This window comes from Pipistrellus hanaki (genome assembly GCF_964339955.1).
Source record: "Pipistrellus hanaki genome assembly, chromosome: 3".
Taxonomy (NCBI): domain Eukaryota; kingdom Metazoa; phylum Chordata; class Mammalia; order Chiroptera; family Vespertilionidae; genus Pipistrellus; species Pipistrellus hanaki.
The window spans coordinates 173,088,025-173,112,191 of NC_140505.1; the positions used below are offsets into that span (position 1 = coordinate 173,088,025).

A 24,167-nucleotide genomic window follows, 5' to 3' on the forward strand; every position below is an offset into this window, starting at 1 on the left:
GCCGATGCTCTACCCACTGAGTGAAACTGGTTTCGGCTCTTTCTCTTTTTTAAAACATATTTTTATTTATTTCAGAGAGTGAGAGGGAAAGATAGAAATATGATATTTTTTGATTTCGCTGCCTCCTGCATGCAGCTACTCAGGTTCAAGCCTGAACCCAGTCATGCACGCTGACTGGGAATCTAACTGTGACCTCCTGATTCATAGATCAACACTCAACTACTGAGGCACACCTGGCCGGGCGGATTGTTCTGTATTTCAAATTTTGTTTTGGAATAGATTTTCAAAAGAAGAAGCCTCCTGAGATGTATATTATCTAAATATTTTGAAAAGGGTGATGTCAATTATAAATTTATTATTATGGAGGGGAGGAGGCTGTAATGGTCTAAACTGCAGATAATCATACGTATAGAGTGATAAGAAATAAGAATTTCTATTTCCTGGCTTCTACTTTCTTAATTTAGTACATTTCCTTTCTCACTGGACACTGATTCAATATTAATTTAGCTTTAGAGTTTCTAAGTAGATAGCATTAAGTAACAATACTACAACCTCAAAAAGCTGGAAAACCACATTCTCATTTATTTAAATACGCATGTGCTCATTTTATTAGTGATATTGTCAGTAAATTTTGTTTTAAATCTTGGAAACTTTTATTTATTCATCTTTCCATTCACTCACTTTCATGTTAAAATATTTTCCTGGCTCTACTGTCCCAAGTATTCTGTATTCTGTCCCAAGCACTAGGTTCTGGGTTCCAACAGGGAATGAGACAGATGAGCTGTAGAGCAGTTTATACACAATTAAACAGTGTGATAAATCAGAACACATAGTTAGATCAGGGCACTGTAAGGGTGCATAGAAGGTCACGTAATAATTTTGGGGGTGAATGAGGCAGTGGGAATGTGCTCTGGAGGAAGTAACATACAAATGTCACAAGTGTAAAACTAATAACATTTAAAATATATTCTTTATTTTAGTGTTGCAATAGTATCTTCCACACTAAAGCTTCTCCAGGATTCAAAACTTTTTCAAAAGAAGGTGATACCAGTTGACACAGCGAGTTCCCTCTCTCTAGAAACTTCTGTATGTATGAATTTAATGCTTATTCTTATTGATTAGTTGGATAAAAACATAGGGATAAAGTAGAAAAAAACATTGAATATGGAGTATAAAGATCTGTATTTAAGCCCTGTTTATGCTGCTTTTAACTGGCATACCTTGGGCAAGTCCCTTAAACTTTTATAGCATTTTTTAATGTAAATCTCATTTGTGAACTGATGGAATTGGATGTTGTAATCACTGAAGTCCCACCAAATGTGGCAGTACAAAATTATAGGTCTGATTTTACTAGTAAATAAAGTTGTTTCACTTTACTTTTCTTTTCATCTCATGTTTTTGTTACGTTAGCATTACCAGTATGACACCTGTGCTGTTTCCTACTTTGAATTTCTCATAGTTATATTCTTCCCTATTTAAGCTCTCAAATATTTTTTGACAACCGGTTTTGCAAAGTATTTGAAATTTTATTGGATTTTTTATGAGATCAAGTAAAAATTTAATAAAATAGCATTGTTTGAAATATAAAGATTCATCATGTAGAATCTTTGCTTATTATTTTAAACTAGAGGCCCAGTGCACGAATTCATGCACAGGTGGGGTCCAGCCAACCCATCCCAGGGGGAGGGGCCATGGACAGTTGGCAGGCTGGCCCCACCCCCTATCGGAGTGGGGGGTAATCAGGGGTAGGGCCAGCCCGGAGGAGGAGCAATGGGTGGTTGGCCAGCCAGCCCGCCCCCTGGTCAAACTCCCAAACTCCAAGTTGAGGGGACAATTGCATATTAGCCTTTTATTATATAGGACTAGTGACCTGGTGCACAGATTCGTGCACATTGAAAGGAAATTAGGAGGTGGCCATCAGGGTGGGACTGGGTGAGACAGGCCAGATGCACCCTGGAGCCAACCTTCCATAGTCCCTCCCCAGTATCTGCAGAGTGAGCAGAGTTCCTCCAGAGGGTGGGGTCCCTTGGCCTGTCCTGCAGGGATCAGGCTGAATTCAGCACTCTGACATCCCCCAAGGGATCCTGGAATGAGAGAGGGCACTCTGCAAAGTTGCTGTTGTACAGAGTTTGGAATGCAAATGCAAGTGTGCAGTAAACCAGATTTGGGGCCAACGGTGCCCCAGCAACAACATAACCCACTGCTGAAGGTGGAATTGTGTGGCCCTGTGAGGAATCAGGTTCCCTTCTCTCTGATTTTGGGGTACAACACTTGAGAGCTGCTGCTGCCAAGTCACTGCAGCTCAGCAGCTCTTGCATTGAACGTCTGCCCCTGGTGGTCACTGTGCTCATAGCAACCGGTTGGACTGGCAGAGGGACACTTAGCATATTAGTTTCTTATATGTATAGATATTATGAATAAAATTGCTAATATTCACTGTCATTACAAGAAAGTACCACTAATTATCCTAAGTAGAGACTTGTTTCTAACTATATTAAAAGTAATAAAAGACCTAAAAAGCAATCTAATTCTGAAAATTGACTTACAGAAATGGTTGTTTATTGGGGGCTATTTTGCCTCCCCAAGAGACATTTGGCAATGTCTGGAGATGTTTTGGTTGTCACACCTAGAGGGGGTGCTATTGGCATATAGTGGGTAGAGGTCAGCTATGTTACTCAACATCCTAGAATGCACAGGACAGTTTCCCACAACAAATATCTGCCACACAGTGCCAGTAGTGCCAAGGCTGAGAAATCCTGGTCTACTTGTGACTTGGCTTTTGGATAGTAACAGGAATTGTAGGCACTGAGAGATTAAGGTATGTGGATGCTAATCCAACTAGACTCTTCCATTACTTGTGCCCTTGTGGTCACCATTCTGCTGCCAGACTTCCGTTGTTCACTTTTTACCATTTCTGGGAACAGCTCACCTTCCTCTTCTGTGCTTCTCACCTGTCTATCCAGACTCCAGTCCCCTGCCCATCCCCAGAGCTGCTCCTTGATAGCAATGCTGCTAATCGGTGGGAGATGGCTAGCTATCAGAGATGCAAAGCGGGGAATTCCTGGAACAAATTGGTGTTGGTCTGAATTATTTAGAAGTGCCCAAATTTCTAAATAAGATGGGTTGCTGCTATTCCCTGGAAAAAGCTCCCTTTGCGTCTCCCTCCCAGTAGCTCTGGTCATGGGGCACCCTTTGTAAAGAATAAAAATAAGGACAGTAGGTCAGTGATGTATTTTGGGGATGTGAGCAGAATATAGTGATATAACAGAAGAGATTAAGACTGTAGGCTCTAAAGTCAGAAAGATACAAGTTTGAGTCTCACCTTTGCCAAAATATGATGAAGTTTAAGCAAATAGATAACCTTTCAAAGACTCAGGTCACCCATAGGTAAAACAAATAATAACTCCTCTTGGGCTTGTCAAGAGGATTAAATGAGACAATGTGTATAAAGCATGTAGCACAGTGCCTGACACGTGAGAAGCATGCAGTAGATATTAGCCAGTATTATTAATTATTATTCAGTCTTTCAGATGATGTTTACAAAAATTTTGAGGACATGGAAACTGCAGATGTTATCATTTGCAGTGATAAATTCAGACTGCAAGACTGTTTGTCAACAATGGGCATAGAAAGAAAAAGAAAAACTGAAAAGCAGTAGACCAGAATGCTAATAGAGGATTGTGAGATTATGGGTGCTCTGTGTTTTTTTTTTTTTATGTTTTATAGAAAATACAAGAATAATTTCTAAAATTTAAAATTTAATACTATTAAATGATATCAGATGCTTCTTTTAACTCATAATAAGTACATTTAGCATTAGACTAGAACTTTGCCACTATTAATGTGAAGATAACCATGATTTTAATATTGTTTTAGGTCATTGAAAGTAAAGATGATAATGAATTTTTAGATCCTATCTCCCTAAATTCTCGAGAATACTTCAACATTCATCTGTGGTTGAGGTGCCGCTTAGCATTGGTGACTGCGTTTGTTGCACAGATCCGTGGCATTGGAATCGTGAAAGGTACAAATATCCTATTTTCTTAATTGAAGTTTTTATAAAAAGTGATTTCATGTAGGTAACAAATGTTTTTTTTTTTTTTAATATAGATATATTTTTATTGATTTCAGAGAGGAAGGGAGAGAGAGCTGGAAACATCAATGATGAATGAGAATCCATTGATTGGCTGCCTCCTGAACACCCCCTACTGGGAATTGAACCTATAACCCAGGCATGTGCTCTTGGTTGAATTCGAACCCGGAACTCTTTAGTCCACAGGCCAATGCTCTATCCACTGAATAAGACCAGCTAGGGCGGTAACAGAGGTTTTATTGGGATATATTTCATTAACATTAACATTTTATAGCTCTCTAGATTAATTTGTTTCCAGAATAAAAAATTCAAGTTCTTACATAAGAATAATCATTTTTGCCGTAACTGGTTTGGCTCAGGGGAAAGAGTGTCGACTAGCAGACTGAATGGTCCCAGGTTCAATTCTGGTCAAGGGCATGTACCTTGGTTGTGGGCACATCCTTAGTAGATGTTGTGCAGGAGGCAGCTGATTGATGTTTCTCTCTCATCGATGTTTCTAACTTTCTATCCCTTTCCCTTCCTCTCTGTAACAAATCAATAAAATATATTTTATAAAAAAGAATAATCATTTTCAACAGTCCCTTGTATCACTGAAAATGGCATATATGTTGCTGATGTATGCAAAGCAGGCAGCGTAGAAGGACGGGTCCGGAGCACAGGTTCTGGAGCCAGCTGCCTTGGGTTCCAATGCTCAGACTACCACTTCCTTGCTGTGTGACCTTGGCCAAGTCTATCAACCCACAAATGCCTGGCTTCCTTCCCTGTACAATGGAGGCAAGTTCTTAGATTACACAGGCTGGCTCACAGGAATATTAATTCTTACAGTGATGAATAATTATCTACTTGTAAACCTATTTATGACCCATCTCTATCAATCTCCCAAATTAAATTATCTCATGCAATATTATAAATAGTTTTGCAGCATTTGGATACCGTAAAGTGCCTCCCCCCTAAATTGCAACCCATTTATTTTCAACATCTCATGTAGTCTGTTTTCTCTCTCTTTGTATCTTCCTGTTCTTCTATATTACACAATATTCCTGTGATGAACTTGGGGCATATTATGTATACATATGTCATTACCTTCTCAGTGCATTTTAAATAACAACATTTGTTTATTTTAGAAAATGATATGACAGATTATGTTAGCCTCATCAATGAAGTGTGTGTGGAGGCAGAAAGTGCAGGCGACAAGGAGCTACAGGCTGAATTCTTGATGCAAGCTGTAATCATTGGCTTACAAGAAAAGCATTTAAAGGCAGACATCATAACAAACCTTCAGGTAGGAAGAAAACTTCATTCATGTTGATAGTCACCAAAGAATTCCGTGTAGCACAAAAAGAGCGAATTTTATATTCCATTAGTTACTGAATGCATGACAGTCAATATGGCCAGCTCTTGTTTCAGTGAATTGCAAACAATACGATCAAAGGAATAATTTTATTTTAATAGGCCATAATACGTTTGCTTGAAGGAAATGAGTTTATTTCTCCGAGATCTTTTTTAACTCTGACGAGAAGCTTGCTTTTGCTGGATGACTTAACAAGGGCAGAGAAATTCAAGGAAATGCTCTCTTCAAAAACAGGAAAAAAAAATTTGTTGATTCAGTCTCACACCATTCTTATTGAACAGGTGAGAGTTCTTTTGAGTTCCCAAGATTTAGAAACTTATCATTCTGTTTCTTTTATTTTTCTTTATTCCAAACCACTTTAGCTAATTACTCATTACAATGTTTCTTTTACAGATGCTAACTTTTGGAGAAACAATTGATTTTCCTTCATCAAACACTGACTATGTAAGTCCATTACAGCCTTTGAAAAATGTCTATCTTCCTCATATCATGTTATTGGCCAAAACAAAAATGAGGATAGGTAAGAACACTTAAACAAATATTGCACTGAAGCCATTGGTGAAAAATTTTTAAGTTATTTTCAGGCACACTATTACCTGAGCATATTTATATGGGGCAATGTTTATGAATCCTCAGGCTCAATTTATTTACCAAATAGTTTTTTATTATTTATTGCATGCCAGATTCTGTGTGAGAACCTGGGAGGTTATTTTAGATCAAAACAAATGTAATCTCTGGTCTTAGTGTGGGAGACAGAAATAAACAAGTGAACAAACCATATAGGAGTGCATATTATATCATGGATTCATGTCATATAAATATTGTTTAAAATAAATATTTTTAATATTTATAAAATATTTAATAAAATAAATATTGTCTAAAATAAAATATACAATATATGCGATAACAATTAGGAAATCAGCAAGGATATAGAAAGCTAATATATGGTAATGGATTAAGTATATGTATATAGTTATGAATGGTTAGTGATATGAAAGACCTGGATAAAATCTGTTGATAAAGAACAAATAAACAGGGAAGGCCTCTCCTTGGAAGTGGCATTTAACCCCACACCTTACATGTGAGTCACTAAGTATGCATTGTTGAGGCAGAAGAAGCAGTGAGTTGTAGGCTCTGAGTAAGGATGAGCTGGGTATGTTCTGGAACTGCAGGGAGACAAGGACAAACTGAACAGAGTGGGCTGGGACAACCCAATGGGGAGAGTTAAGCTGGGATGATTACGTTTTAAAATAATACAGCCCTGGCTACTGGGGGAAGAGCAGGTTGGAGCCAACCAAAAGTGGACCTGCTTAGTCAGTGAACCAATCAGCAGAAAGCTCACAGCCCCTCAGAAACCCAGGAGGAACTCAGGGACTTTTGTTTCCGGCTCTCTCCAGGACACCCCTCCAGTGTTTGACCCAAGGAAGCCTGCCTCTAGCTCCCAGGCTCTCCTCCAGCTCAGAGGATGAAGGTCTTGTACCAACTCTCTGTTGTAACCTGTATTTGACCAGGCCTTTTTGTTTTCTGCGATTCTGGTTTCTGATGCTTTGACATCTGGTGCCTTGCTATTTAGGGAGAAACTAGCCAGTAACTAGAGATTAGCAAATTGCTTTTCATTGAACATGCCTTTCACATGCAAACTAGCCATTCCAAAGCCCACAATCCAAACCCTAATCAGCAACTTATTTTCCTTTGCTGGGCTCTTGCACTCTGGGCCACTCTTCCCCTACCTTCATCACCCCAAGGACAGCGGGCAGACTACCAGAGAGCCCCCTGAAATTCCTTAAACTAGCCAGTGCTAAACCAGCTGAGTCTGCTTTCCCTACCCCATCCATTCTGTCCCAGAAGAACCACAACGAAGGCTCTTCTCTGCCCGCTTTTCCCCTCGTTCCCTCCACCTCTCACCAACCCTGGTGCTTCCCCACGTGGCCCTACGTGGGGTGCTGTGGCTCTTCTTTTTGGGGAACTATAGTGAACTATCTTTCCCATGGCAATTGTTTCCTCCTCTGTGAACCTCATCCATACCTGAATAATAATGAAATCGACATTTTAAACATTACTCTGCCTCCTGGGACCCATCAGCCTGGTGGGACCCATTTACCTCCTGCACCAGTTGGTGCTCAGCTCAGAAGGTTGGTGGTGAGACTAGAATGGAGAAAGGAGGGCAGCAGTGGTGCTCAAGCCATCACCTTTTCAGAACCCTTCCCATATTTCCCTCTGCTCCTCTTCCACGTGATTAGTATTGATCCCTATTTTTATACTAGAGGCCTAGTGCGCAAAATTTGTGCATGAAGGATGGGTGTCCCTCAGCCCAGCCTGCACCCTCTCCAATCTGGAACCCCTTGAGAGATATCTGCCCTCCCTTGCAGGTCTGGTCCCTCCCTACTTCCTTCCCCTGCTGGCTATCTTGTGGTGGCTATCTTGTGTCCACATGGGGGCAGCTATCTTGTGTATTGGAGTGATGGTCAATCTGCATATTACTCTTTTATTAGATAGAATAGAGGCCTGGTGCATGGGTGGGCACTGACTGGTTTGCCCTGAAGGATGTCCAGGATCAAGGTGGGGGTTTCCTTGGGGCATGGGATGGCCTGAACAAGGGGCCTCTGGTGGTCTGCAGGCTGGCCACACCCCTTTGCAACCCAAGCAGAGGCCCTAGTATCTGGGATTTATTTATCTTCCGTAATTGAAACTTTGTAGCCTTGAGCAGAGGCCAGAGCAGGCCAGGGTGGGCAGAAAACTTGGCCTCCTGTTCTCTCCAGCTCTGTGGATGCCGCCATTTTTTTAGGGATTTATTTCTCTTCTATAATTGAAACTTTGTAGCCTTGAATGGAGTCCAGGGCCGGCCAGGATATGTGGAAAGCTTGGCTTCCTCCATTGCCAGGGAAACCCAAGCCTACTGTTCACTTGATGGCCATAGACATCTTGGTTGGGTTAATTTCCATACTTGCTCCTGATTGGCTGGTGGGCATAGCTAGTGGGTGTAGCGGAGGTATGGTCAATTTGCATGTTGCTCTTTTATTAGATAGGATGATCATCACCCTCATTATCAGATGTTAATTTTATTACTACAGGTAAACCACATCACCTCTATATTGTTGAGTGTCCTTATTTATAAACTTAGGCTGGCTTAGCTGACCTCTAGAATTCCTTCCTGCAATCTGATCCCATGAGAGCTATTTTTCTGCATCTTCAGTCCACAGTTTGTTATATTATTAGTATGTTTGATTTCTACAAGAGCTTAAATACAGGTTGTGTTACACTGTACAGGTTTTGTTAAATCAGGTGTATTCTCTGCTTTCCTGCCTCAGTAATCTTGAAGATGTGTCACTACTCACAGGCAATGTTGGTTCTGTTTCTTAGACTCACTTGAAGCAGAACAGCTTGCTTTCTGTTATATTATATTAAACACAGACTTAAGAAACAAAACCTAAAGCAGCTTTTCTGTCAAAACAATGTCAGTTTCACAATATTATTTTCGCAGAGTTGATGTTTATTGGAAAAAGGAACACTTCAATATTATGAAGCATAATATAATCTGACTTAATGCTTTCTAGGCAATCTGCCTGTATAGTGATAGCAAAGACTGCATCGCAAGAACAGAGACACTTAACAATTACATTTTCTTGCGAAAGCCTCACACAGAAAGAGGCATTTTGAGTTTATTTTTCTAAAACAAAAAAAATAAGCATCATGGTTATTTATTTTCCACTAATGACCACACCTTGAGCTTTCTTATTAGATTTTTAAAAAAGTCAATTAGTGACCTATGATAGGAGTGAAGAAGGTTGCAAAAATGATGCTAGGGAGTGAAAATACAACAGGGAACCAAGCCAATCACCATCTGCCTTTAAAATAACTATTTTCTAGTTAGAAAAAGAAAAACAGCCAATCATTTCTATACAATATTTTTTCCTAATTTGAACAAAACTCTAGAAGACAATTTAAGTACTATTATTATGTGTTATACTAGAGGTCCAGTGCATGAAATTCATGCATGGGGTGTGTGTCCCTCAGCCCAGCCTGCACTCTCTCCAATCTGGGGCCTAGATTGGAAAGAGTGCGGGCTAAATGGGCAGTTGGACATGCCTCTCACAATCCTGGACTGCTGGCTCCAAACTGCTTGCCTGCCTGCCTTCCTGATTTCCCCTAACCGTTTCTGCCTGCCAGCCTGATCACCCCCTAACCAATCTTCTGCCAGCCTGATTTATGTTTAACTGCTCCCTTGCCTGCCTGATTGCCCCTAACTGCTCTCTCATGCAGGCCTGGTTCCCCCCAACTGCTCTTCCCTATAGGCTTGGTCCCTCCCAACTGCCCTCCCGTCCTGGCCATCTTTCGGTGGCCATCTTGTGTCCACACGAGGGCAGTCATATTTGACCACATGGGGACAGCCATCTTGTGTGTTGGAGTGATGGTCAATTTGCATATTAGTCTTTTATTAGATAGGATAGTACTATATTATATAGTGTAGATATAGCATATAGAGTACATATATTTAAGTGCCCTGATGACATGAAGATTAATAAAGTGTTATAGTATAACTAGAGGAGCAAAATTTGTGCCCTGGGATGGGGGTCCCTCGGCCCAGCCTATGCCCTCTCACAGTTTTGGATCCCCTGCTCCTTATAGCCTGCCTGCTCCCTGCTTCTTACTGCTCAGCTCTCTGCTCCTTAGCACTGCATTGGAGGCAGGAGAGGATCCTGCCGCTGCTGTATTTGCTAGCTGTGAGCCCAGCTTCTGGCTGAGCAGTGCCCCCCTCTGGGAGTGCACTGACCACCAGGGGGAAGCTCCTGCATTAAACATCTGCCCCCTGGTGGTCAGTGCGCATCATAGCGACTGATCATTTTGGTCATTCTACTGTAAATGCACGATTAGGTTTTTATTATATAGACTAGTGACCCAGTGCACAAAATTCTTGCAAGGTGTGTGTGTGGGGGGGTTCCCTCAGCCCAGCTGGCCCCTCTCACAGACTGGGAGCCCTCAGGGGATGTCCTACTGACAGAGTCTGGCCACCCTCTTCAGGAGACAACCGGCTAATCAAGGGAATGCACCAGCCACATTACCCACTGCTACAGCCTCCTAGATGTTTTCATCAACACAGACTCTAGTCCCTTCACTATGAAAAATGACAACTTTCTTTAGGTATTTTCAAGATGTTTCTTTCATAGGATATGACATTTATTTATTTATTTATTTATTTATTTATTTATTTATTTTAACCTCACCTGAGTATATGTTTCCATTGATTTTTAAAGAGGGTGGAAGAGAGAGGAAGAGACAGATAGAAACATCAATGTGTGAGGGACACTTTGATTGGTTGCCTCCTGCATGACCCCTGATCTGGGCCCCAGATAGGGAGGAGCCTGTAACCTAGGTTCATGCCCTTGATCAGAATCAAACCTGGACTGTGCGGTTCACAGGCTGAGGCTCTATCCACTGAGCCAAACCAGCTAGGACAGGATATGACATTTCTTTGCCCCTCCAGCAGTGGACCTTCATTTTTTTCTCCAGGAGTGTGGTGGAAAAACCCTAGATCACCTTCTTGGATTCTTATAACCCAAGTTACCAAAACACTGCCAGGGTGTACAGGGAGCTTAGCCAATGAGCTGTCAGAAAAAGTATTTACTCTCTAACTGGTTTGGCTCAGTGGATAGACCCTGGGCTTGCAGACTGAAGGGTCCCAGGTAAGATTCCTGTTAAGGGCATGTACCCTTGTTGGAGACACATCCCGAGCTGGGAGTGTGCGGGAGGCAGCTAATTGATGTTTATCTCTCATTGATGTTTCCAACTGTCTATCCCTCTCCCCTCTTCTCTGGAAAACAATCAATTAAATATATATATATATATATATATATATATATATATATATATATATATTAAAATTTGTTTCCTCTTCAGCTCATTAGGCCCCTGCATTGTGTCCACTGGGCTAGATAGAAGCAGGTCCCCACCACCCAGTGGTGTCCACCAGGGTCTCTGCACCCCCCATAGCCTGGCAGACAGCCCCCCATCATTGGCACCGGGCTGGGGGGCATGCAGGGATCCCTGAACTGCACCCCAGAGGCTGGCAGCCAGCCTCCCATCATGGGCACTGGTCTGGGGGCGTGGATCTGAACTGTCATTTGGTGCCAGAGCATGCGCTAACAGTTGCATCCATAGGCCTGGAGTGGCCAGGAGGCATTCTGGGACTCTTGCTGCTCAGGGCCTAAGTGTGGGTCTACGGGCCAGGAGCATCCTGGATCCTGAGGATGTTCTCAGGGTCCCAGGCTGCTCAGGGCATGCGTATACAAATTTACCACCATCTTTGTTGGGTAATTTGCATACTCACTCTGATTGATTGGTGGACATAGCAGAGGTATGGTCAATTTGCATGTTTCTCTTTTATTAGATAGGATTATTAATAAACAGTGTTATGGTATAATTTGAAACAATAGCGAAAACTATAAAAATGGGAGATATATTGAAACATGAGATTGTATTAGACAAGGGACATTTGCATATCTTTCTTGCCTGGCATCTCTGATGACACTTGGTAATTGATGGGGTTAAGAGAATAGTCATTAGAGAAGGAATTCTGGTCTGATTTCCATGAGCAAGTCATTTAATTTCTCTGTGTTTCAGTTTCCTCTCCCATAAGATGTGGATAAGAAAAGTATGTACCAGTCTCACCGGCTGTTGTGGGCTGAAGCAAGTGGAATGCGTAACAAGTTTAGAAGGGCATCGACTTTTTTCTAAGAGCTTTGTAGGTGTTAGCTATTCTCATTATTCCATGCCTGTCTGCTTTATGCTCCTGGAAGCTGGGAGCAAGCCCTGGTTTTTTTCATCTCCACATTCTCAGCAGTTTGCTGCCATCATGTATCATTTGAAGTAAAGGCTTGGTAACTTCTCCCTGGATAAGAAGAGGGAGAGAGGCATAGTTTTCCACCATCCTGTTGTTTATATAGCAGATTCCTGAACTAAACGTTTATAGAAAGTCCTAGGTTTCTTAAAAGCCCTTTGTAGGCCATCGCATCCTGGAACTGAAAATTTTAAGAACCTGAAGAGACCTCAGATTTTTCTAGTTCTGCTGGTTTGTTTTTGAGTGAAAGACACACAAGGCCCAGAGACAGGCAGGGATTGGTTCAAAGCCTCTAGTAACATGGTAGTGCCAGTGACTGGCCTGAACCAATAATTTAGCTTGTATTCAGCAACTGTTTCATCCTGCATTCCCTTTATTGTGTATGGTAAGCTGCCCCCTATCAATGTAGTTTTTCTTCCAGTTGCCTTCTACTCTTTATCCTCAAATTTTTATTCTTTAAAATTACCAAATTCAAGGCGGTCATCAGCTATTGGCTTCGACAGTCACGTTCTCTGAGAAAGCTTTCTGACCTTTGCCAGGTCTGGATCAGTGTTAGTGGACTGAAAGGGTCCACTTGCCAGCACACATCAATGCCCAATCAAACACAAACAGGAGTTTGCAGCCAAGGAGGTAAAGGTTTATTAGTTGAGGAAATGGCATCAAGCCCAGAGTCACAGTTAAGCCAGGGGTCAAAGACCTGACTCACCAATGTCTCCTAGGGGGTAGGTTATATAGGAGATGAAGGGAGCTAGATCCTGGTCAAGATCACGGTCTCTACTGATTGGTTGGCATTAAGGTAGGAGTTAGCTGATAAGTGCATATGGTGCTGATATCAGCCATGGCATTGCTTTGTCTGGTTTTCCAAAGTTGGTTGGTGGAGTCATTCCACTTTTCTGGGTCTGGAGCTAAAACTCATCTGAGCTCTAGCTAGATGCAATCTATAGTTTGATTGCAACTCTGTCTCTGTGGCAATATACCCATGGCTTTGTTCCAAAGATTGTGTAATGCTGGCCAGGGCCTCATTGTCCTGAGGGCTTAATGATTAAGGGAGTGGACATTCAAGCAGGGATGGGGAGGGGAAGGAGAAGGAGATGGCTGAGTCAGCATGCTGGATGAGGCCAATTTGAATTCAAAGGAAGCAAAGGAGAAAAGATCACATTAAAGAAATGAAGTTTGTGCACAGATACACCAGTTCTCCTGCTACTGCAGTACCCTTGCTTTCCCTGCCATGCAATTGACCACACAGTATTTTACTCACTTGTCTGGCCATTAAACACTAAGCTCCATGATATCTCTCTTAAAGAGACTTACAGTATCATAGTTTAGTGTGTGGGCCCTGCAGCCTGACTGCATAGGCTCAGATTATAGTCCTGCTACTTACTAGTTGACCTTGGCAAGTTGCTTGGACCTCACTGTGCCACAGCTTACTCCTCTGAATGATGGCATCCAGTTGGAGTTGGAGTTGGAGTTGGAGTTGGGAGAATTACATGAGATAATGCTTATTATGTATCTGGGGTGATGCCTGGCATGTAGGAAGCACTTAATAAACCTTAACCTCCTTTCTCATTTTTATCTAGTGCCTAAAGCACTCAGAAAATATATTTTTTGAATAGTATCTGTATTTGAGGCCACACAGATTAAATCTAATGCCTCTCCCATACAGCAACCATTTGTTATGTAATTAAGTAATGATGGGACCCCACAGAAGTGTAGCATGTGGCCCTCATCCATAATGGGTTACTATCTCTTTAGGATGACAAAATATGCATAGCAAGCAGCCACTCCAGAGCTGAGTAGAAGCAACATTACTGCCTATTAATATGTGCACATTTTATTGGAAAGAGCATAAAACTTTAAAACTTCCAGATGTTTCCCTACTACAACTTCATCTTAGGAACATGGGAACTTGTTCTCCAGAGCATTATAAAATTTTACAACTGAATGAAAGATTTTAGAGATTACTCTTCCTTTTTAAAAATGAGAATAATGGAAATTTGTCTAACAATGAAGTTTTAAAAGACTATTGCTATAGTTCACTGAAATACTTAGATATTGAGTTTCTTTAAAGATTTTCTTGGATACTAAAAACTAAAGACCACCAGGTTCTTAGTTGATGCTATAATGTGAGAGAAGTCTAGTCACCTATTTTGACACTATATTTTACCCTTCTTATCCACTGTCTTTCTTTAGGACATATAGTGGCCAAGAAAATCTACTATACCGGTAAAAAGAAGGATTTTTCAAAGTGGTCACCTGCTCTTCAACTTTTTGAAGCATCATTGAGGCTCTGTAAAATTTCAGCAACAGAGGAACATGAGGTGGAAGCTGAAATCCTTTTTCAGAAAGGTAAGATGTATTTGGGGTCAGAACTAGGATAAAGTTTGTGGAGGTTTTTTGTCCCCCCCCCCCCCTATTTAAAGTAGGCTTCTTGAAAATCTAGTCAATGAATATTTTTAAAAAATCCAAATTTTTACAAAGGGATTGGTAATGACAAAATACAAACTAAGTTTTAGATAAAGAGAACACTGCTTATCTTTAGTTCATATCTAGAAAAAAAAAAGGTACTCCTTAGTTTCTCTTATAATCACAATTACCCCTCATTGGTTTCATGATTGACTAAAAAAATATCAGCATCAGCCATTTAACTATAAATAAGTTCCTTAAATAATGCTTGGAAGATACAGCATTTCATTATGTAGCTGAACACTTTAATTTTTACAAAAAAATACACACCCATTTAAATTAAAGTGCTATGGCATATTTATATTTGTAACTTTTATACAACACATATTTCCATAGTATGTCCATAAGGTTTTATTGTGGCCATTTTAGCCATGAGAAAAATGGTGATGTTTGTGAGTGTTTTCCTTTGGAGCATCTAATAGATGCTAGGCACTCTAGTCAATGCTTCACATCTCATATCTCTGATTTTTACAGCAGCTCTACAAGGTTGGTATGGCCATTCCTGGTTGACAGATGAGGAGAATGTGGAGCAGTCTGGTTAAGTAACTTTTCAGAAATCAGCAGCTTCTAAATGATAGTGCCCAGACGTGAACTTAACATGGGGTGGCTCTATTGCCCCGTCTACATGCTGCACCAAAACTGTGGATCCTTTTTAGAGTAATTATAAGATTTCCCTTTCCTGCCCTTTTTGTTACAAAAGCGTCATTCCAGTCCCTACCTTTGACAGTTGCAGCTCACCATGAAGGCTGGGTGCTGAGAGAGAACGGGAACACTTCCATCATCCGTGATGGTTTTCAAGATTTTGCTGAGTTTTAAGGACTTTTTGTTTTTAGAGATGTTTTCTATGGTATCTGTGATAGCAGACAGAGGAAAGAGGAATATGTACATAAAAAAGGGAATGAGTGCCCAAGGAAGAAGAGCAAGCACAAAGTAAAGAGAGAAAAGGAAGATGATAGAAGCAGTCATGTCTGGAAAGCCATTGGAGGTTGATGCAGTGTTGCTACCTGAAGTCAGAGGTATCTTGAGAAGCCCGGGGAAGAAAACAAAGCTCCTTCCCTATGGGCTTCTCTTTCAGCAAGAAACAATGGGTGAACCAAAAGGACAGCATGCCCAGTTTTCTGAATTTCCAGCCTGAAATATTTGTTCTGAAGTTCTAAATGATAGAAAAGAGAAAACCCATCCTTGTCCATCTTTTTCTTCTTTCAGGCAAAATAGAATGTCAAATGTTGTTCGAGGATAAATCTCCAAATTTGCCACTTGACACTTTATATGAAGCTATACAAATAAGCTTGAGCCATGATCAGAACTCAGGGTAAAAGACTTTATCTTTTACTATTGAAACGATGTGTGTGTTGTGGTTTGAGCCCGTGTTCTGGTAAGACACTGTATTGTACTGCCCACAGTAGGGCTAGTTTCCTGGTGTCCGTTGACCAGCAGGTTTACCGATTTCCTTTTCAAGCTGGTTGCTCTTGACTCTGACCCAGTGATGGTTGGTGATGTGATTATCACAGTAGCACACTGCACTGTGCCTGCCTGTACTCAGATCAATCTCCTGTCAGTCCTAGGATTACAGCGGCCTTCCTGGATGTGAAATTGTATCTAGAAGGGAACTTGTGGATATTCACTCTGGTCAGCAGTACCAGGGCTGGCCAACTTAATTCTGTAAAAATATCAATAAATCACCTCAAGATTCCAAGAAAGCCGCCATTATTACAATGACACTGATCTAAATTGCCCCAACTAACAGGTTTCTTAATGAGCCCACATACCAAATCCCTGCTTTCTGCATAAGTCTAGGTGTCTCTTTTGATATTAGTGTAAGGGGGTTGAAAGAGGCTTGTTTTGAAATGTTTATTGATTTGAGAGAGATGGATTTGTTGTTTCATTTATTTATACATTCACTGGTTGTTTCTTCTGTGGGCCCTGGCCAGGGATCAAATCCTCAACTTTGATGTATCCAGAAAACACTTTAACCCACTGAGCATCCCGGCTGGGCTGAGGCTTGGTTTTTAAGGCAGGTTCCTCCAGACTTGACCTTCATGTCTTTACTGCCTAGTTGGCTGAATTATTCTAGACTGGCCTTGATGTTATTGGCCAGTAAGGACAAGTTATGATGCTCAGCTCTCTTCCAGAGTTTCTCCTTTCAGTAGGGAGGCAGATGCTAGTGTCTATGCATAAAGTTCTGTGTGAAGAGAGTGGGAGTTTGGGACAGATGCTGGTTTAGTCTGTTTCTACCTTTCAGAAATTATTGGCAAATAATGGTAATTATGAGTGGTAAAGCTATTTAGTAAGTACAATGCTATATATCATTTCAGGTTGATAAGGGACTCCTACCTAGAGGTTGCCTTATTATACCTACATATGAGAAGGGTAAAGCACAAACTTTCATCAGCACCATCAACACCTAAGGTAATTACGTTTTGAGCTTGTTATGTTACTGTGCTATTGAAATAATGAGACTGATTTTCCTGTGTGACTTAGAGAAATTAATTCAGTACTTTGTGATCATATTCAATAAACATAATTGTCTCTTTCAATATTTCATGTAAAGCTCTGGAAATAGGCTTCATTTAGACATTTTTTTGTCTCTTAAAAATGTTATCTATGAAGTGTAGGTGCATGTATGTACTCTAAGCCATTAGTATTGATCAGGAAATTACAGGAAACGAAATTTAACTTCAGTGATGGGCAGGTAAGGTTCTCATTACTGATGTGGCTACAAATAGATCCCCTCTTGATAGAGTCATTAATTCAGACATCACACATCGGTCAAGCACCTACATGACCCAGGCAGTATTCTGGAAAGTGATTAAGCAGTGTACAATTCAAACTCTGTTCTTGTTTTCATGGACCCTCCAAGAGATATTTTTAGAAAATTTTAATGTCAAATCTCTACTTTTTGAGAACATAAACATGATTTTAAACCATTAGACAAATGGGCAGTTGAGTTAGTCATATGGTAGCTGCCTTTGGTGGATAACAACTAATATTTTTTTTCCTATCAAAAACTATACTTACATAGAGAAGTTATTCTTTGTGGTGTATAAACATGTAAGAGAAAACAGTTTTTTTTCCATAGCAAGTAGCAATACAAAATAATAGGATATTAGGATAATTATATAACATCATTTTGGCCTTTACTGGACAAGTGTTTATAATGAAGAGCTTGAGCAAGTTAGGATTTGAATGAGAAGAATATTATAAGTCCATACAATATGATCATTATTTCCTATATATGTTGACACAGTATAAATATTTTAGCAATTCATGTAATTACTAGAAACACAGAAAGCAGCCATAATAAACAAAAAATTTCACCTGAGCACATTTACACCATTGAAATATAACATTTGACATTTGTCTACATACAGTCAATGCTTTATAAACCCTTAAGAAAGCATTATAGTTTCACTTTTATGCAATCTGTATAGCAGAATGAGCCTAGCACTGTTTTTTTTTTCTAGCACTGGTTTTAATTTGAATCTGAGCTTCATGGCAAGCTAGCAATATAATTGGAGCCTTTTCTAAGCTAAGTTTTTTCATCTGGTGAAATGGTACTATGATATCTCTTAGACTAACTAGGAGAATTAATGTAATGGGCTTGGCATGTAATAGGTACTCAAGGGAACTGTTTTCCATCCCTATGTAATTTCAGTTAAACACTTACATTCTAAAGTATTTTCTACATAGTAATTATTTAATAATTATTTGTTAGCTAAGTTGAGTTGATTTTCTTTCTTTTTTAAAAATTTAATAAATTTTTATTGTTCAGATTATTACAGTTGTTTCTCTCCCCTCCCCCCCTTGTAGCTCCCCTCCACTTGGTTCCCACCCCATCCTCTGCCCTTTCTTCCCCTACACTATCCTCATCCAGAGGTGTACAATTTTTGTCCAGTCTCTTCCTGCACCCTTCATATCCCTTTCTCCCTGAGAAAGTCCACTCCCTTTCTATGCCCCTGATTCTATTATATTCACCAGTTTATTCTGTTCCTCAGCTTTTTAATTCACTTGATTTTTAGGTTCATTTGTTGATAGATATGTATTTGTTGTTCATAACTTTTATTTTTACTTTTTTATTCTTCCTCTTCTTAAAGAATACCTTTAAGCAATTTATATAATACTGGTTTGGTGTTGATGAACTCCTTTAGCTTTTTTGTATCTGTGAAGCTCTTTATCTGACCTTCCATTCTGAATGATAACTTTGCTGAGTAGAGTAATCTTGGTTGTAGATTCTTACTATTTATCACTTTGGATATTTCTTGCACCGTCTGGCCTGCATAGTTTCTGTTGAAAAATCAGCTGATAATCATATGAGTGCTCCCTTGTAGGTAATTAACTCTTTTTCTCTTGCTGCTTTTAATATTCTCTCTTTATCTTTTGCTCTTGGCATTTTAATTATGATGTGTCTTGGTGTGGTCCTCTTTGGATTCCTTTTGTTTGGGGTTCTGTGTGCTTCCTGGACTTGTAAGTCTATTTCTTTCACCAAGTGGGGGAAGTTTTCAGTCATTATTTCTTCAAATAGGTTTTCAGTATCTTTCTATCTCTCTTCTTCTGGCACCCCTATAATTCTGATGTTGGTATGCTTGAAATTGTCTCAGAGGCTTCTTACACTATCTTCAACTTTTTGGATTCTTTTTTCTTTCTGTTTTTTCTTGAGTATTTTTTTGCTTCATAGTATTTCAATTCTTTGACTTAATTCTTGCATTCCTCTAGTCTGCTGTTGGATCTCTGTATATTTTTTATTTCAGTCAGTGTATGTTTAATTTCTAGTTGGTCCTTTTTCATATCCTCAAGGTTCTCACTAAATTTATTGGCCTAGGAAATTCTTGAAAAACTATAACCATGGTTTTGAATCCTACATTCAGTCATTTGTTTTCCTCCATTCCTTTTGTTTGTGATCTGTTTCTTTGTCTCTGCATTTTCGTGGCTCCCCTGAGTTTCCACCTGACAGTCCACATTCCCCCTGTAAGAGCATGTGTCCATAGGGGCTTGCCTGGAACTGGGATTCAGTGCAGTCAGGAGCTTCCGACTCGCTTCCGCTGAGGAAAGACAGTGGCAACCTCCACAGTCAGTCTTCTCTGTGTGCACTCACCTCCAGACTCCTGCCTGCCATGGCTCCCCTAGTCTCCATGTGCCTTTTCTCTACCTGACAGTCCAGACTCCCCCATATGAGCCTGGATCCATGGGGGTTTTCCCAGAACTGGGGTTCAGTGCATTCGGAGCTTCCTTCTTCCTCCCGTCAGAGAAAGCCAGCCAGGCACTCACCCGCCCTTCCTCTCTGCATGTGTGTCTCCATACCTCAGCCCTTTGCAGCTCCTCAGATTCTCCATGAGCTTTTCTCTTTTCTTCTAGTTGTAGAATCTCCACTCAGCCAGCTTTCCTCTGGTTCTGGATGATGTCCGTTCTGCCTTTTATTTGTAGTTTTGAAATTGTTGTGTGAGGCAGCAGTTTAGGTGCTTACCTATGCTGCCATCTTAGTTTCTGAGTTGATTTTCTTGAACATTCATTTATTTATTCATCTATTAACCAAACACTAATTGAGTGCTTAATATATGCCTGGCATGTTACTCTCTTTCCCCAAGGAGCACAGAGGAAGGAAGAAAATAATTATATCACAATATAATGAGAACTATAATCAAGATATGTAAAGGTAGGAAAGTGGAGCATTGTAGGGACTAATTTGCCCTGGCCAGTGTGGCTCAGTTAGTTGGATCCTCAACCTGTATATTGAAAGGTTGTGCATTTAATTCCTAGTCAGGGTATATATGGAAGACAACCAGTCTATGTTCTCTCTCACATTAGTATTTCCTTGTTGTTTATGGTATTTTTAGAGACAAGTTTTTAATTTAATAAAGTTCATTTTATAATTTTTTTTCATATATTGTGTTTTGGTGGCATATCTAAGTACTCTTTGCCTAACCCCAGATGTTGAAGCTTTTTACCTATGTTTTCTTCTAGAATTTTTATAGTTTTAGCTTTTTAGTTTGTGATCTATTTTTAATACATACTTGAGTAAAATATGAAGTATTTAAACTCATCATTTTGCACAGAGATCCAGTTGTCCCAGCACCATTGAATTTCCTTGGCATCTTTGTCAAAATTAATAGATCATAAATGTAAATAGAGATTATAAATGTAGATATATAGACTTCCAGTACTCTTCCACTGATCTATAAGTCTGTCTTTCCAAGAATATACCCTTGTCTTGTTTACTGTAGCTTTTAGTACACTTTAAAATTGGGAAGTGCATACTCTCCAATGATGTTTTTCCTATTTTAAATTGTTTCAGCTACTTTGAGTCCTTTGCATTTTCATTTTAGGATCTGCTTGTAAATTTCTATAGAAAACTAAGTATTTTGATAGAGACTCTGTTGAATCTATACATCAACTAGGGGATAATTGCCATCTTAACAATATTGAATTTTCTAATTCATAATGTGAATGGTTTCTTCATTTATTTGGATATTAGCTAATTTTTCTCAAACAATGTGTTTTACTTTTAGTGTTCAAGTTTTATACATTTTTGTTACATTTATTTTTATTGTGAATAGAATTTTTCTTAATCTCATTTTAAGATTGTTTATTGCTGTGTCCTATGATTTTGCCAAACTCATTTATTAATTCTAGATGTGTGTGTGTGTGTGTGTGTTGTGTGTGTGTGTGTAATGTGGGATTTTCTACATATAGGATCATGTCTTTCAAACAAAGACAATTTTACTTCTTCCAATCTAGATTAAAAAAATTTCTTTTTCTTGCTTGTTTTCATGGGCTAGAATCTCATATACAATGTTGAGCACTTCCCCCATTAAAAAATGCCCACCATATAATTTTCTAGTCCAAATTTTTCTATTCTGAGCTCAAGCCTGCCCTTCTCAATAAAGCTTTCCTCGCTATTCAAAATGAGATTTTTTTTAAATGTCTGTGACACTAACTGTTCTCACATTACAATAATTTAATGTTATTCTGCATTCTTCACTTAATGGCTATTAGTCTTGCTTCCAGAATTTAAGTTGGTTAAATTTTCAACCTTACATAGCCGATACTCTGAAAAGGCAACCCAGAGCCTAAGTATTTTCATTATGGCCAATCATAGGGTCTTCATATTTTGCGGCAGGGCTGTATTGCTTAGATCTCTGCAGGTATCATTTGAGGACAGGACACATTTGTACATTGCATTTCCTGCTATGGCATCAGCATTATTCTTTGCTTTTTCCTTTCCTCGGGAATCTTGTAGCCAGCAGTAAAAGAAAAACATTTTTGTTATTGTCCATTTTATTCTGTGGTTTTATTTAAGATTATAGAATTGGCCAAAATATGAGCATCCAAAAATTAGAACCAAACTGTCTGATAGTTTTGTCCTGATTAGTTAAATCTTAAAAATTGACTATTGCCCTAGCCTGTTTTGCTCAGTGGATAGAGCATCAACCTGTGGACTAAAGGGTCCTAGGTTTGATTCCAGTCAAGTGAATGTACTCGATGTTGGGCAACCAATTAATATGTTTCTCTCACATTGATGTTTCTCTCTGTCTTTCCCTCTCTATTAGACTCTCTAAAAAATAATAATAATAAATAAAATTGACTATTAATGCTTATTTTAGTTATCTTTAAAAATGTAAAACACATTTTATATGGTGGGTGGAGTTCTTTTCTCCCTGTTTCTTTCTGTAGCATTGGTTTTCTTATGTCTAAAAACAGAACACACATGCACACACTCAATGTAAAATATATCTTCATTCATAGATACCATCTCCCTTTAATAGTTTCCTATTTAGAAATATGATAGCCAATACCTATAAAAATCTTTAAGTAGTATTCTTATTTCTGATATCATTACAAATAATAGATTCAATTATGAATTTTCTATTAAAATGGTAAATATAGTTATAAGTAAACACATTATTTAAAATGTCATTGGTGTTCATTTTGTTATTATTCAGATAATGCAATTATCTATAAAAAATTAGGAAAAAAAATGGTTAGAAATAATTCAATCACCCTTAAAACCTGGGGAACACTTAATTTTCCCTGCTTGTATATACAGGGGATATGTGTATGGGCATATCTTTACTAAAATGGGATCATATTTTACATCCTATATTGTAACCTACACTTTTCTGCCCCAATATACTTCTGACATTTTTTCATGTCAATAGATAGTAGACATTGTTATTCTTAATGGCTACATACTATTCTACTAAATTGTCATCTTCAAAAGATGAGAAAATTGATCATGAAACTTTATGATATCTTTATATATATATCTTTATTATAAAACATTGTTCACATTTTTTTAGATTTCTTCCAGAAGGCATAGTTCTATTAAAGAATCAACAGCAAACAGATTTGAAATGTTCAGTTCACTGGCCTGGATTGCAATAAGAGCTGCTGCACAGGTTGGTGTGATATTTATTTAATCTTCTTTTTGTTGTAATATCTGTAGTTTTCACCTACCAGCTGTTAAGGTAACACAATGTATTTGAATAAGAGAAAGGAAGTTTTCATGTCCTTTGGGATTTGGGTCAATGATGTTTCTTTGGGAAGACTTATGCTTTTAATATAGATAGTGTTTTTAATCACTGTTAGCCAGACCTGGCTTTGTTTGTTTCAACTTTTATTTAAAAAAATATATATCGGCAGATACACATGTGCACATATTTGACATTTTGGCAAACCTCTATCATAGCTAGGTGAAGTAGCCTCTTTAAAGTGAGTTATACATTAATTAAATGGCCAACAGTGATCATTTATTTGACTATGATGTATTACACATGTTGGGGATAACATTATTTTTGAGGTTGTCTTTATATTGTCTTCCAATGTGTGATGAATGCTATTTTATGAATTCTTTCCTTAACATTATTTACATAATGAGTGATCTATGAATCAGAAAGCTTACATTTATAATTATAATTATGCATTTACTTAAGGTCAGTAAAGCTGTGTTGGCAATTAACTTGCTTATTGGAAAGAAGAACGTTAGGACTGATCAAGTCAGTCAAGAGGCATTGCTTAACATCCCAGAATTTGCCACTGTGGACCTTTTGTCTTCATACACAGATTATTTGCATGGTATGTTGAGTATATATGAATTCTGATTTTTTTTTATATTATTGCCAAGATTTATCATTTTCACATTTTAGTGGCTGTCAATTCCTTAGGGAAGTGAAATGATATTTTATTTTAATTTGCATTTCTATGGTTTTCAGTGATACTAAAAAATTTGGCCATTTGGGTTTTCTTTTCTATGAGTTTCCTGTTGAAATTCTCTTTCCACTTAAAAAATATTTTTATTGATTTTAGAGAGGAAGGAAGAGGGAGAGAGAGAGATAGACATATTAATGATGAGAGAAAATCGTTGATAGGCTGTGTCCTGTGCATGCCCCACACTGGGGATGGAGGCGCAACTTGGCATGTGTCCTGACTGG

General features: G+C 39.0%; 1 protein-coding gene across 1 annotated transcript in view; it reads left to right on the forward strand.

The window, feature by feature from the left end:
* CFAP54 (cilia and flagella associated protein 54) overlaps positions 1 to 24,167 on the forward strand; it is a 239,556-nt gene that overhangs the window by 167,302 nt on the left and 48,087 nt on the right. The window contains 10 exon segments of the mRNA XM_084878469.1: positions 981 to 1,086; positions 3,877 to 4,024; positions 5,218 to 5,375; positions 5,546 to 5,725; positions 5,838 to 5,964; positions 14,470 to 14,625; positions 15,949 to 16,054; positions 17,058 to 17,151; positions 23,037 to 23,135; positions 23,670 to 23,811. Of these exon segments, the coding sequence (XP_084734595.1) occupies positions 981 to 1,086; positions 3,877 to 4,024; positions 5,218 to 5,375; positions 5,546 to 5,725; positions 5,838 to 5,964; positions 14,470 to 14,625; positions 15,949 to 16,054; positions 17,058 to 17,151; positions 23,037 to 23,135; positions 23,670 to 23,811 (1,316 nt within the window).